General features: G+C 41.4%; 1 protein-coding gene across 1 annotated transcript in view; it reads right to left on the bottom strand.

Moving 5' to 3' along the window:
- DSCAM (DS cell adhesion molecule) overlaps positions 1 to 13770 on the bottom strand; it is a 607252-nt gene that overhangs the window by 213954 nt on the left and 379528 nt on the right. The window contains exon 9 of the mRNA XM_074969783.1: positions 4964 to 5242. Within this exon, the coding sequence (XP_074825884.1) occupies positions 4964 to 5242 (279 nt within the window). The remainder of the gene's footprint in view (positions 1 to 4963; positions 5243 to 13770) is intronic.

The raw sequence follows: 13770 nt of genomic DNA, 5'->3' as shown, positions 1-13770 counted from the left end.
GATGTTAAAATCATGATTTATGCACACATTGCTTTCTTTGAAACCTCTGTTCTAGTAGTATTTTAGAATTTGTGAATTCATAATATATTTAGGAGGATTCTTCTCACCAATTAAAACACTTTTGACTACCCTTTTTATTTCACAGTGACTTTACTCCTGTATTAGAAAAGCCCCAGAGGAATTATTAATCCAAACCTTTCTCTAGAATTTTTAACCAGCCTATTGAAGAGAGAAAATGCTGAATTTAGTTCTGTAAGATGGTTTAAAAATTCTATAGGAAGGACATAGTTCTCTGAAATTCTGTGAAAGCTTTTCTCAGCAGGAGTCATTTTCTTTCTTCTGTGTTTGTATAGTGTGTAGCACATTGAGGAAATAAAATAATCAAAATAATAATAACGATTAATATAGATTTTAGAGTAATTTTTACATAGCCCTATTGATTTAATCCCTAGTACATTCTATAGCACTTTTCTGTAAAAACTGACAGGAGCCAGCATAGCATGAGTTTATAAAAGTGAGCCACATTTTCATTCATTTGGCTTGATTACCAGCCATCTTTGAAGGAAGAGGGTGGATGGATTTCCCTTCAAGTAGGTGAGTTTATTTTTAAAACAAAGGTCTATAGGAGAGGCCTCCAGTATAACTCAGACAGCACTGGGATCACTCTGGCACTTTCATGTAGCACAACAGGGCTGGAGCATGGCAAAGGATCTCACCTAAGGTGCAAGCAATTCAAAGAAAATAATGTTTTCCACCATTTTTATTGCCTGCAAATTGGCAGAGTCTAAAGGCAAATTAAAACACTTAAAACACACAAGACTTATTTGGCAGCCCCCCAAAATTAACAAAGATATGCATGTTTAAAAATTACAGACAAATATGGTTTGACAGAATAAAGATTATTTTCTCCCCAATTTATGAGTCACCGTATGGACCCTTCAAAAGTTCATAACCTCACTGGTAATAAACAGTTTCCTATTCTGCTTTACAGTACTGTAGGTATTAATGATGTTGTCAACAGCCACTGCAGGAGAAATACAGACTCCTGAAATCAACTGTTGGCAGATAAAATGCTCTTCAATTCAATTTTGGATTGCAGTGTATTTAGATGCTATTTTAAGTCTACCCATGTGCTGTTAAATTATCTAGACTCCCGGATATTTTTAAATGTAATTATCTTTTTTATAAAAAACATTTAAATTCAACTTTTAAAATAAATAACATCAGTGTATAGAGCAATAAGGGAGAATAAATATTTATGATGAACAGTCATATTTCTCTTCACTTTTCCACACCAGCACACATGATTTCTCTCTACTCTTGTATAAAAGAAACACACACTTCACATAAATGAGACTTTTCCAAGAACCCATCCCCTGCCAGTTGGTAAGACCAGTGTTTAAGACCAGAGCATATTGTTCAGAAGCTGTTGCACAATATGGATTAGAAACGGGAACAGCTTAAGTACCATTTATTCTCCCATTATATAGGGGAAAACTGCTTTGCTTATTTAGAAAAATATAACACTTTTGTAATATGACACTCATAATAGAAAGAGAAATGATGAAAGATTGATAGTCTCAGAGAACAGATAGTGGGATAGCTAGTCTTTTACCTCAGGGTGTCTAGGTCAGGTTAAGTCCAGATTAGTAGTGACCAACAGTGACCCTCTGATACTAGCTGTCTACTGACCTATGTGAATTTAAATGGGGTGTTGGAGGTGGCACAATGAGGAGGAGGGGGTCAGTCCAGCACCTAGTGGAAAATTTAGGCTCAGTATTAGAAAACTTTTCCCAACAGAAATATATCATCCTAGATATGGAATAGTGTCCAAAGGGAAACTGATTGAGTCATTATCATTTCAGTTGATAGGAGGAGGGATAAATGAGAGGAGACTAAAGGAGACCCCAGCAGAGTGTCAGTGGTTGTAGCAGCATGGGTAAAGGGGGGAAGACATACCAGCCACTCCACCTCCCCACCGCCCCCCCAGAACTTTGAAGCATCAGGACACCAGGAGGCTTTCCTCAGCCCCCAGGGATATGTAGGACAGCAGCTACCCCCAGTCATCTCCAGAGGTTGGTCTGTAAGGACTTCCTCTAGGAAAAGAAAAATCAAGGACCCAGGCACAGCAAGAGGTAGCATCTTCAGCAGAGAGGACCAATGAGGCCAGCCAAGCCCCTCATGAAGACGAGCCGATGATGGGCAGTAGTAGTAGCGACATAGCAGTGGCAGGGAGTAAGCTAGCTTGAACCTCTCCCTAGGAGGGCAAGATGCCCCAGGGGAGGGTAGAAGTGCACCCAACAGAGGTAACATAAACACAGGAAGCGAGAGAAAGCCAGCCAAGCCCTCCTCCTTAGGAACAGGTGACAAAGGGAAACAAGAGAGAGTCAATAGCAATACTGGCATGGGGAGGGGAGAGAGAGCAGGCCAGTGGGGACCCACCTGGGCAGGAGACAAGTATGGGCAATAGAAGGAGAGCAGCAGAGGTAGTAACACAAGCAGGGGACAGGTAGAACAGAACAGCTTTCACAGGCCCAGTGGCTTGGTGAGATTATTAGAACCCATTATGATTTCTTGCATAGAGGTGATGCCCATCCGGAGATTGTGAGGGGAAAAAAAGAAGAGGGTGTTGAGGTTCCATTGCTTGGGAAAGGAAAGAAGGGGGTGGGGACATTCTACTTTCACAATTACAAATGATGGTTGGGATGAAAACTAACACACACACGCACACACACCCCGTTCTGGTCTTGATTCAGGAAGGCAGCCTTGTTCAGGTTAATACTTTAGCACATGCTTCACATTATGCACATACTGAAACCCCAAATGAAATAGAAACATGCCTTCAAGTTAAACAGTTAAGCACTTAAGGGCTGTCTTGAATAAGGAGCAACTTAAGCACCTTCTTAAGGGCTTTCTTGAAATGGGGCCCCTGCTTGTAAGTTGTATCCCTGTTCCCCCAGTCTTTGTCTGTTTTTGTCTTCATGGACAGTAAACTCTTCAGGGTAGGTACTGTGTCTTTGTACAGCACCTCACACAATGGGGCCCCAGTTCTGACTGAGGTCTTTGGGTATTACTATAACACAATAACAAAAATAGTTATAATAATACTATAATAGGATAATAAACTTGTTTCATGGTCTCTGTGTATATAATGTCTTCTGCAGTTTCCACAGTATGCATCCGATGAAGTGAGCTGTGGCTCACGAAAGCTCATGCTCAAATGGATTGGTTCGTCTCTGGGGTGCCACGGGTACTCCTTTTCTTTTTGCGAATGCGGACTAGCACGGCTGTTACTCTGAAGCCTATAGACTCAAGGGAGTGCAGAGTTTGCAATCACATATTTGATCTGCCTCAGCTTTGGTCATGGTCATTTTTGTTGATCATCTGTGCATCACAATGGGAATTTAAGCTAACCTACCAACATATGGCCAGTTCCTCAAGTGGTGCTACTACTCAATTGACTTGGAGGGAGGTATAACAGCTTTACACCAGATGAAGATCTGGCCCAAAAGGTTAACGGGCAAAAAGGTCAGTCATCTTTTTCTTACAGGTTTCAGAGTAGCAGCCGTGTTGGTCTGTGTCCGCAAGGAGAGGGGGAGGACTTGTGGCACCTTAGAGACTGGCAGATTTGTTTGAGCATGAGCTTTCGTGAGCTGCAGCTCACTTCATCGGATGCATTCGGATGCATTCATCGGATGGCCCACCTTGATTAACACTACAAAAGGTTCCCCACCCCACCCCGCTTTCCTGCTGGTAATAGCTCACCTTACCTGATCGCTCTCCTTACAGTGTGTATGGTAATACCCATTGTTTCATGTTCTCTGTATTTTCCACTGAATGCATCCGATGAAGTGAGCTGTAGCTCACGAAAGCTTATGCTCAAATAAATTGGTTAGTCTCTAAGGTGCTTGAGAATATAACAAAGGGAATAATCTAGTACTGGGCCCCAAGGAAATGGGTTAAATATAATATGTAAAGCTGGTTGAAATTTTTTGTTTCAATTTTTTTCAATGACTTTTCATCAATAGCTTTTTTTATGAAATGGCTTTTTCATCAAAAGGAGAAATTTCAGTTGGAAATATCTACTTTTAACTATATTTTTCACGCTTATAATTAAAAAAATCAAAACCTGACAAATTTTGTCTGATCAGACAAAATGTCAACGAAACTAAACATTTTGCCTTACAATAAAAAAAAAATTATTGGGGGGGGCAATTTGGTGCTGAAACTGAAAACACATCTCTCTCTCTCTCTCACCCTCTCTCTCTTTTAAATGGAAACCCAAAAAATGTTGCAGAAAATCTTTTACAAAAACAAAATTGTTTTCCTGAATTTTTTCATAGGAAAAAGGAATTCCAGAGTATCTCTTCTAACAGGTTTTTTCCATCTCTAACTTTTGGGATCCTATATTCACATTCCAGAGATTATGCGTTTAGAGCAGGTGCAAAGACACAGAAGGACAATATCTAGCTAATTACAATAATATTTTAAAAACTGATAAGCAGGAGGAAAAAATCATTCTCCTGCTAAAGGCAGTTCCTAGAAATTTTCATGTTCTCCAGTTTATTAGCATGATTTGTAGGCGATACTGTTCTTCTAAATTAAAAATATGGAGAATCAGATGAGAACACCAATAAAGGGAAACTAATCTAATAGCAGTTTAAATGCTTTGTTCCTAAAGGATGAGTGGGTTGGTGCTTCAAAATATTTTCCATAAATTAAATCCTGTGACACCCATCTGTGCCCTAATGCATTCCTTGGTTGCCGATTAGGCTCAAGGCTCAATACTTTCAGAAAGAAAAAGTTATGTTTGTTTTTCTGCTTTATTGTTCTGTGTTCTTTAAGATGCGAGAAGGGATTACCACATATTCCACGATTTTCTACCTCCATCAAACAGTGATCATTTGGAAATATTGTTGACTTCTGTTTAATTGGTACCCTTCAGACTAATTACATATCTTACCTCTCACAATTAATTGGCTTTGGCGCTCCACAGCTGCAGCGTCATTTCTAGCTATACAGGTATAATTCCCATTGTGCATCAGTGAAAGATTAAAAATCCTTAAGGAGCTGGTGAAGTCAATGTTGTCAATGGTTACTCCAAGACTGGCTGGGATTGGCCTGCCATCCTTCTGCCAGGTGATTGTGATTGGCAAATCCCCTGAGACCACAACACATGGAACGAAGACTCGCTGTCCAATGGAGAACCTTGGAAACTCAAAAGGCTGGATGAAAGGTGGAACTGAAATGAAAAATTAAAAGAAAAGAGTTGTTGCAAGTATAGTATAATTATGGAAAATACTGATAATTGTTGAAAAGAAAACTATCTTCAACCTGCCAGCTGGTATGTCGCATATGTAATAGTAATAAAAAATAGTAACTACATAGCAGTTTTTATCCAAGGATCTCAATACGATTTACATTAATTAAATAAGCTTTATAGCACCTCTATGATGTAGGCATTATTTTCCCCGTCTAACAGATGGATAAACTGATGTGATGAGACCTTCAGAGATATTGATCACCCACAATTCCTACTGAAGTCAATGGCACCTGTGAGTGCTCAGCACCTCTTAAAATCAGATGATTACATCCTGATCCAGCAAGTTGTGTTTCCTGAAACATTCCCAGTAAGGCTGCCCAGAAAACAAAAAATCCATTTTGCAAAAAATGTTGAGGTTTCAGCATTTGGTGGTGGTCTGCACTGGGACAAAAATTGAGACCTTTTAATTTTTTGTGTGAAAAATCAGAGCAAGAGAGAAACCCACCCCAGAATAGCCAATAGCCAGGGGTTAGAGCACTCCCCTGGGAGGTGGGGGAGACCCAGGTTCAAGTTTCTGCTCTGATTAAGAGCAGGGACTTAAACTTGCGGGGTCTGACATCCCAGATGAGTGCTCTAGCCCCTGGACTGTTGGCTATTCTGTGGTGGATGGGTGTGTCTCCCTCTCTCTCAGTTCTATCCCTGACTTGAGAAACCTTCGCCACTAAAGTTTGATCAAAATTGATATCTTTCTGTGAAAAGTTTTAGTTCCGATGAAAAAATGTTTTGTTGAAAAATTCCTGCCCAGATCTAGTTCTGAGCATCCTAGATTCTCATGGAAATCAAAGGAAATCAAGGGTGCTAAGTATGCTCTGGAAAGATTCAGCACCTTGCAGAATCAGGTCTTAGGCCGAGATCCTCAAGAGGTATTTAGGCACCTACCACCAATTGATTTTAGTGAGAGTTAAATGCCTAAAAACCTTTGAGGATTTAGGCCTTAGTAACTTTCTGACATCACAGAATAAGTCTGGAATAGAACTTAGTGTTCTAACCACTAGACAACTCTGCAAACAGTTACTTACCAGCTACATAATATTCCCTACTGTCTTCAAATGGGACTATTCAGAGGCTTAAAGTTAAGCACATGCATAGGTATTTGCAAGATCAGAACCTTAGGGTGAAATTAATTTCTATGCACAAGGGCAGCAAAAGATCTGTGCACCATTCAGTCCCATGCAAGTCCTATTAAGAGGCCTAGTTCAACACATCATGTATTTATTATGAAGGCTTAACTGGAATTAAACATTGTGCATGGGCCTTGTATCTGATGGAAGAATGAAGCACTTTGGGTTTAATATGTCAAAGACTATGATTTGTGTCTAAAAATTAATCAGAGAAATAATAAATATGTGAAGTTCTGATATTAACTTCACCCATTTGCACAAGCTCTTATAACAGAATCATGGGATAGACGTCAAGAGACCGAAGAAAAAGTAATTTGAATTTGGAAGCCCTGCTGTTGTTGACAGCAGAAACATTCTTGCAGGTAGCAGTGACAGTCCATACTGATCCAATAAATTAATTTCAGATGTTGGACATTGGAACAGTCCCAATTCCCATTCACACTGATGACAAAAATAGCTATACACTAGAGTGTGGGTTAGGGTTCTTTGACTTGTTCTTTCTTCAATTTGTAGTTTTGAGGTAGACATTCCCATAGTCGTGAAAATGGAAACAAAGAGGAACAAAATACTGGCTTTCCCCCTTCAAAAATGTCATTTCAGAGGACTCTGAGAGTAGTATAGCTTGAAGTAAAGGTGCTAATTTAGGAGTACAGGCTCACATGCAGAAAGTCACCTGACATTATTTGTCATTGCTTCCAAATCTAGCAAATATTTGTTAGAGATTGCATTAAAGCCTGAAAGTATTAGATACGCTGTACTAGACATCAGCAAAGCAGTTCAGACTGAATAGGGAATGTTTTTATGTAACATCTGAAAATAATTTTAACACATCTATACTTCCAGGTTCTTGCTGGGATCAGAAGCAGGTGTATAGTCTGAGGCAATTTTTGGCTTATGTACAAATGAAAAGTTCCAGAAACTTGCAAGAAAGACTTGTCTCATGAAATTCCCACCCTAATTCTGGAGATTCTGAAGGATCAAATTAACATTCAAATTTTTGAGCAGCTTTTTGCAAGGTATTGAATTTAGCCTCCCCACTCCTAATCTCTTATATTATAATATGTAGGTTGACTTCACCACTATGTAGCAGTTTCCAGACGGAATTTAGAAAGTTGTGACATTTGAAGACCAGCACATTGTCTCTCCAAACATGTTATTAGAGCATAAATGAGACAGACCATTGTTTACTCCTGTTATATAAACTTTAACATGCACGCAACCTGTAGCAGTTTGGTGTCCTGGCAGGGAATATTTTTTAAAACCAACATGTTATTAGTATCATTGCTTTGACCAATGTCAATATTTCAGTGACAACTCCAACTTGTTGCTAACAGCTAATCGGATATTACATTTGTATGCTTGAGTTGCTCAAGACAGCTTCAACGAGCTAACCTGAGCAGGTACATTCTTGGAAAACAAATATACTTCACATCTCAAGAACCCAATGACAGACAACAAAAAATTATTAGGCAAAATATGTCACAATATTTCTAAAATAAAGTGGCTATAAGAGAGATATTTCTGATATGTCATGTTTGAATAAATATAATTTGTACAAAGGTTGCATCCATCCCCAACTAAAGAAACTATTTCATTTTTTTTTAAATATTAGGCCCACCTTACCAGAGCATTACTCCAGTTTTATGCTGGTATAACTGCATTTACACTGGAGTGTAACACAGAGCCATATAGTACTGTTAAATGTACAGACAAGTATACTATAACAAATACTTCAAAAACTGTGTTGCTAAAATGCACTGCTACAACAAACATTTTTTCCTGTTTGGCAAAAGCTTCGACTTGAGCAAACAGGTCTCCAGAGCCTGTGGGCTTTTCCCCATACGCTCGGTGGATTGTTTTTCCACTCCCATGGTAAGTAAGAAAGCATCGAGTAGGACAAGGAAAGATCCAGTGAAGAGTAAGGCTGGGGAAAAACAGTGCAAATTTCAGCTCTCTGCCAAGCAATGTAATGTCTTAGGAGTGCTGAAGCTAAGAGCACTTCTTTTATTTAAAAAGAGGATCATTGGTCAGGCTCACTAGTGCTAGCACAGAAAGGTTCAAATTAGGTCTCCTTGCCCCAGCAAGCGCACCTGTGAGAGATTCCTTTCATTACCTTCAGTTTGCACCACTGCCTTCCATTAGGAGACAAGCAGCTTTAATTTCTTGGCCAAAGGTCCATAGGAACCTTGGAGGAAATTGCTGAGGGGATTCACTGAAACAGCACATCCTCCAACTAATCTGTCTTTGCAATCTTCCCTGTGAACACTGCCACCCTCACCGTCTGTGGTCCCCCCGCGGTGAAACTGAGGTTGTTGTCACTTTATGTCACTGTTCCTTAGTGAAAAGAAAAGGAGGACTTGTGACACCTTAGAGACTAACAAATTTATTTGAGCATAAGGTTTCGTGAGCTACAGCTCACTTCATCGGATGCATTCAATGGAAAATACAGTGGGGAGATTTATATACACAGAGAACATGAAACAAGGGGTGTTACCATACACACTGTAACCAGAGTGATCACTTAAGGTGAGCTATTACCATCAGGAGAGCGGGGGGGCGGGGTGTGTGGAACCTTTTGTAGTGATAATCAAGGTGGGCCATTTCCAGCAGTTGACAAGAACGTCTGAGGAACTGTGTGTGTGTGTGTGTGTGTGTGTGTGTGTGTGTGTGTGTGTGTGGAGGGGGGGGGCGGATAAACATGGGGAAATAGTTTTACTTTGTGTAATGACCCATCCACTCCCAGTCTCTATTCAAGCCTATGTTAATTGTATCCAGTTTGCAAATTAATTCCAATTCAGCAGTCTCTCGTTCGAGTCTGTTTTTGAAGTTTTTTTTGTTGAAGTATTGTCACTTTTAGGTCTGTAATCGAGTGACCAGAGAGATTGAAGTTGTTCTCCAGCTGGTTTTTGAATGTTACAACTACAATATCCACCTGCTGAAGTGAAGAAACAGATTGACAGAGCCAGAAGAGTACCCAGAAGTCACCTACTACAGGACAGGCCCAACAAAGAAAATAACAGAACACCACTAGCCATCACCTTCAATCCCCAGCTAAAACCTCTCCAACGCATCATCAAGGATCTACAACCTATCCTGAAGGACAACCCATCACTCTCACAAATCTTGGGAGACAGGCCAGTCCTTGCTTACAGACAGCCCCCCAACCTGAAGCAAATACTCACCAGCAACCACACACCACACACCAGAACCACTAACCCAGGAACCTATCCCTGCAACAAAGCCCGTTGCCAACTGTGTCCACATAACTATTCAGGGGACACCATCATAGGGCCTAATCACATCAGCCACACTATCAGAGACTCATTCACCTGCACATCTACCAATGTGATATATGCCATCATGTGCCAGCAATGCCCCTCTGCCCTGTACATTGGCCAAACTGGACAGTCTCTACGTAAAAGAATAAATGGACACAAATCAGACGTCAAGAATTATAACATTCAAAAACCAGTTGGAGAACACTTCAATCTCTCTGGTCACTCGATTACAGACCTAAAAGTGACAATACTTCAACAAAAAAAACTTCAAAAACAGACTCGAACGAGAGACTGCTGAATTGGAATTAATTTGCAAACTGGATACAGTTAACATAGGCTTGAATAGAGCCTGGGAGTGGATGGGTCATTACACAAAGTAAAACTATTTCCCCATGTTTATCCGCGCTCCCCCCCCCACACACACACACTGTTCCTCAGACGTTCTTGTCAACTGCTGGAAATGGCCCACCTTGATTATCACTACAAAAGGTTCCACACACCCCGCCCCCCTGCTCTCCTGCTAGTAATAGCTCACCTTAAGTGATCACTCTGGTTACAGTGTGTATGGTAACACCCCTTGTTTCATGTTCTCTGTGTATATAAATCTCCCCACTGTATTTTCCACTGAATGCATCCGATGAAGTGAGCTGTAGCTCACGAAACCTTATGCTCAAATAAATTTGTTAGTCTCTAAGGTGCCACAAGTACTCCTTTTCTTTTGCAAATACAGTCTAACACGGCTGCTACTCTGAAACCTGTTCCTTAGTGGAGTTTTCTGCAGCATGCAAACAGAAACATCTACATGAATGGCTTCTGACCCACCCTTTCACAGGGTACAGAGTGAGCTCCCCTTCCCAGACTGGTCTAGATACCTTGGCTGATACAAATAATGGCCTGTCCCTTGTCAACTTGTTCTGCCCCTTTGGGGCGCTTACTCACCTCCATTTGGACTGGATTCACTTGGTTTTTATGCATTGAGAGTGCAAGGATCAAGACTGTGTCTGGGCCTTGTGCAGACACCCAGGACTAGACACAGTCTAGCTCTTTGTAAATTTCCTTAACAACAGCTGATTTCTCCTAAACAGTTTCATCAACTGTGTGTTACCAGGTACAGAATCCAACTTAGTCTCTGGAGCATTAGACTTTCAATTGTCTGCCCCTTACTGCAGCATATTGAACCTTATCAGCAGGGATTATCATTCATCAAAATATTTATTCCAAACTGAAAAGGGTGACCAGACAAACAGACTAGACATCATCTGCTAACAACATTTATTGATCTGAGCTACTGTCTCCGTATATCCTGGGTTCATTGCTAAGTGTTAATCTAACCTGTCCTGAAAAGGGAGAAACAATGTTCTAAAAGCCTTTGCTAAGCAACTGCATAAAAAAAAGAAAAGGAAAGAAAAGAAGAGGCTGATCTGTGTGATTCTATTGCTGTACAAAGACACTCATTTATCAGGGTACTGAATCATAGTGCGTTCTTCACTTCTATGCCAATGACATATATATAAAGTACCCCCTCTGCCAAAATACCCACCCCTACATTAAAAGTATTGCAAAATCAAGCACTCATAAATTAGGAAATGCAAGAAGGTTTACATAGATTCTAAGGCCAGAAGGGACCATTATGAATGCCTAGTTTAACCTCCCACATAACACAAGTTACAGTTTTTCACCCTTGAACTGTTGTTGAGCTGGACTATATACTTTACAGAGACAACAATCTTGATTTGAAGATCTCAGTTGATACAGAATCCAACATGTTCCTTGGTAAATTGCTCCAATGGGTAATTACCTTCACTGTTAAACATTTGCACCTTAGTTCTAGCCTGAATGTATGTAACATCAGCTTCCAACCAGTGAAGTCTTACTATGCCTTTGTCTGCACAGGGAGTTAACTATTTCCACAGTTTGGGCCTTAGCCACACTGGAGATTGCCTCTCTCCTCATGTTATATGTGAGAGGTTGAGATCAACTAAAGGACTTGAGCTAAGGGCCACAGATGTAAGTGAGAGGGGACTACTGGCAAGATGATTTTAAAGAAGGACCACTGGCTCTCGAATTGACTCCTGCGACTACTTTGACAGTCATACTAGTTTCACACCAACTCCCCTGCTATCATAATTCTAGAATTACACCCAGGCAGTTGGTTTTACATCCACTTTTCCATTATCATAATCCTGATTTTATAATCTTACATATATGTGTGTACTGTGACAAAGTTCCTGCTCTAACTTGGTGGGTCTTGCGCTTATTGGCGGATTTGCTTGCCTTGGAGCTTCACGGCAGCCCTCAGATGGCCATTTTTCTGAATTCACAGTCCAGGTTGACTCCTCCTGTGTCTGACCAGGAGTTGGGAGGATCTGGGGGGAACCCAGGCCTGCCCTCTACTCCGGGTTCCAGCCCAGGGCCCTGTGGAATGCAGCTGTCTAAAGTGCCTCCTGGAACAGCTGTGCGACAGCTACGACTCCCTGGGCTGCTTCCCCATGGCCTCCTCCCAACACCTCCTTTATCCTCACCACAGGACCTTCCTCCTGGTGTCTGATAATGCTTGTACACCTCAGTCCTCCAACAGTCTGCGTTCTCACTCTCAGCTCCTAGTGCCTCTTGCTCCCAGCTCCTCACACGCACACCACAAACTGAAGTGAGCTCCTTTTTTAAACCCAGGTGCCCTGATTAGCCTGCCTTAATTGATTCTAGCAGCTTCTTGATTGGCTGCAGGTGTTCTAATCAGCCTGTCTTAATTGTCTGCAGAAGGTTCCTGATTGTTCTGGAACCTTCCCTGTTACCTTACCCAGGGAAAAGGGACCTACTTAACCTGGGGCTAATATTTCTGCCTTCTATTACTCTCCTATAGCCATCTGGTCCGACCCTGTCACAGTACATATATATAATATTCATATGTAGGCACATAACATATTATATATATCATACACATACACCATCCATAACCCTCATTTTAATGAGTGAGAGTCAGTTATTAGAGAAAAAACACCCTGATATAATTGTTCTATCAGGTTTGTGGGAGGTAATGTAGTGTAACTTCAGCAGAAGATAGGGGGAAGGTCTCTAAATCATGGAGATAAATAAGCTTTATGAAATCAGTGACAACACTTTTGAAAACTGCATTCTTTTAAAATTGTGCTGCATCGTCCTCTCTCCTGGACTTCTTTTTCAGTAAGGGAAGTGAAAAATTCCCCCTAACAAGGGAAATGCAAATGCAAAGAACTCAAACCAAAACAAACAAAAACCCCACATTAACATGGCGTTAAGGATAGAGATGGATGACATTTTTCAGACAGTGATGTCCATGCTTCCCTTAATGCTGTCAGCCCAGTGGTTAGCACACTCACCTGGGATATAGAAAACCCAGGTTTAAGACCCTGTATCTCATATCCAAGATGAGTGCCCTAGCCACTGGACTATTGGCTGTGCTGGGGTAGCGCTCTCACTCTCTCTCTTGTCTGTTCTCAGCTTCTCTAATCCCAAAAGGAGTAGAAAGTAGCAGCACCAAGCAACTAATCAGCTTGCCTTGGGGCTTGCTGGACCTATCTTACCTTGCTGGTATAACTGGGTCACTGTCTCCTTGTAAGCACATGGGGCAGGGGATGGTAAATAGCCTTCCCGAGGGAAGTTCCCATGTAGGCTTCCATGAGTCTCCTCTGGGAGGTGTTGAGTTGCCATATGTCTTTCCCACCGCTGCCCAGCAGCTGCTGGGAACTTCTTGTTTTTAAGCCTTTATTCCATCCTTGACGTGATTGACAGAGCCAGAGGGATGGGGCTGACTTTGCCCACAGCAACTCTTTAAACCCTTCATCACCAGTGCAGGGTTTATACTCCCTTTTGGGTCCAGTCAATATGGAGGAGGAAGCTGCCCAATTCAAATGCAGAGGGAACAAGAGCTGTGCCCAGAGGGTGAGGGAGAACTGAAAATGGTTGGACAAGGAGACTGGGATGGGGAGCTCAGAGGGGAAGACTGGGACTGAAAAGCCTGAGGAGCAGAGACTGGGATTGGCAAGGTGAAGAGAATGGAACTGGAAGAAGG

This window comes from Natator depressus, chromosome 1, assembly GCF_965152275.1.
Source record: "Natator depressus isolate rNatDep1 chromosome 1, rNatDep2.hap1, whole genome shotgun sequence".
In the NCBI taxonomy this organism is placed as follows: Eukaryota; Metazoa; Chordata; order Testudines; family Cheloniidae; genus Natator; species Natator depressus.
The sequence above is the reverse complement of the archived record's forward strand: the minus strand, read 5'-3'. Positions and strand labels throughout refer to the sequence as shown.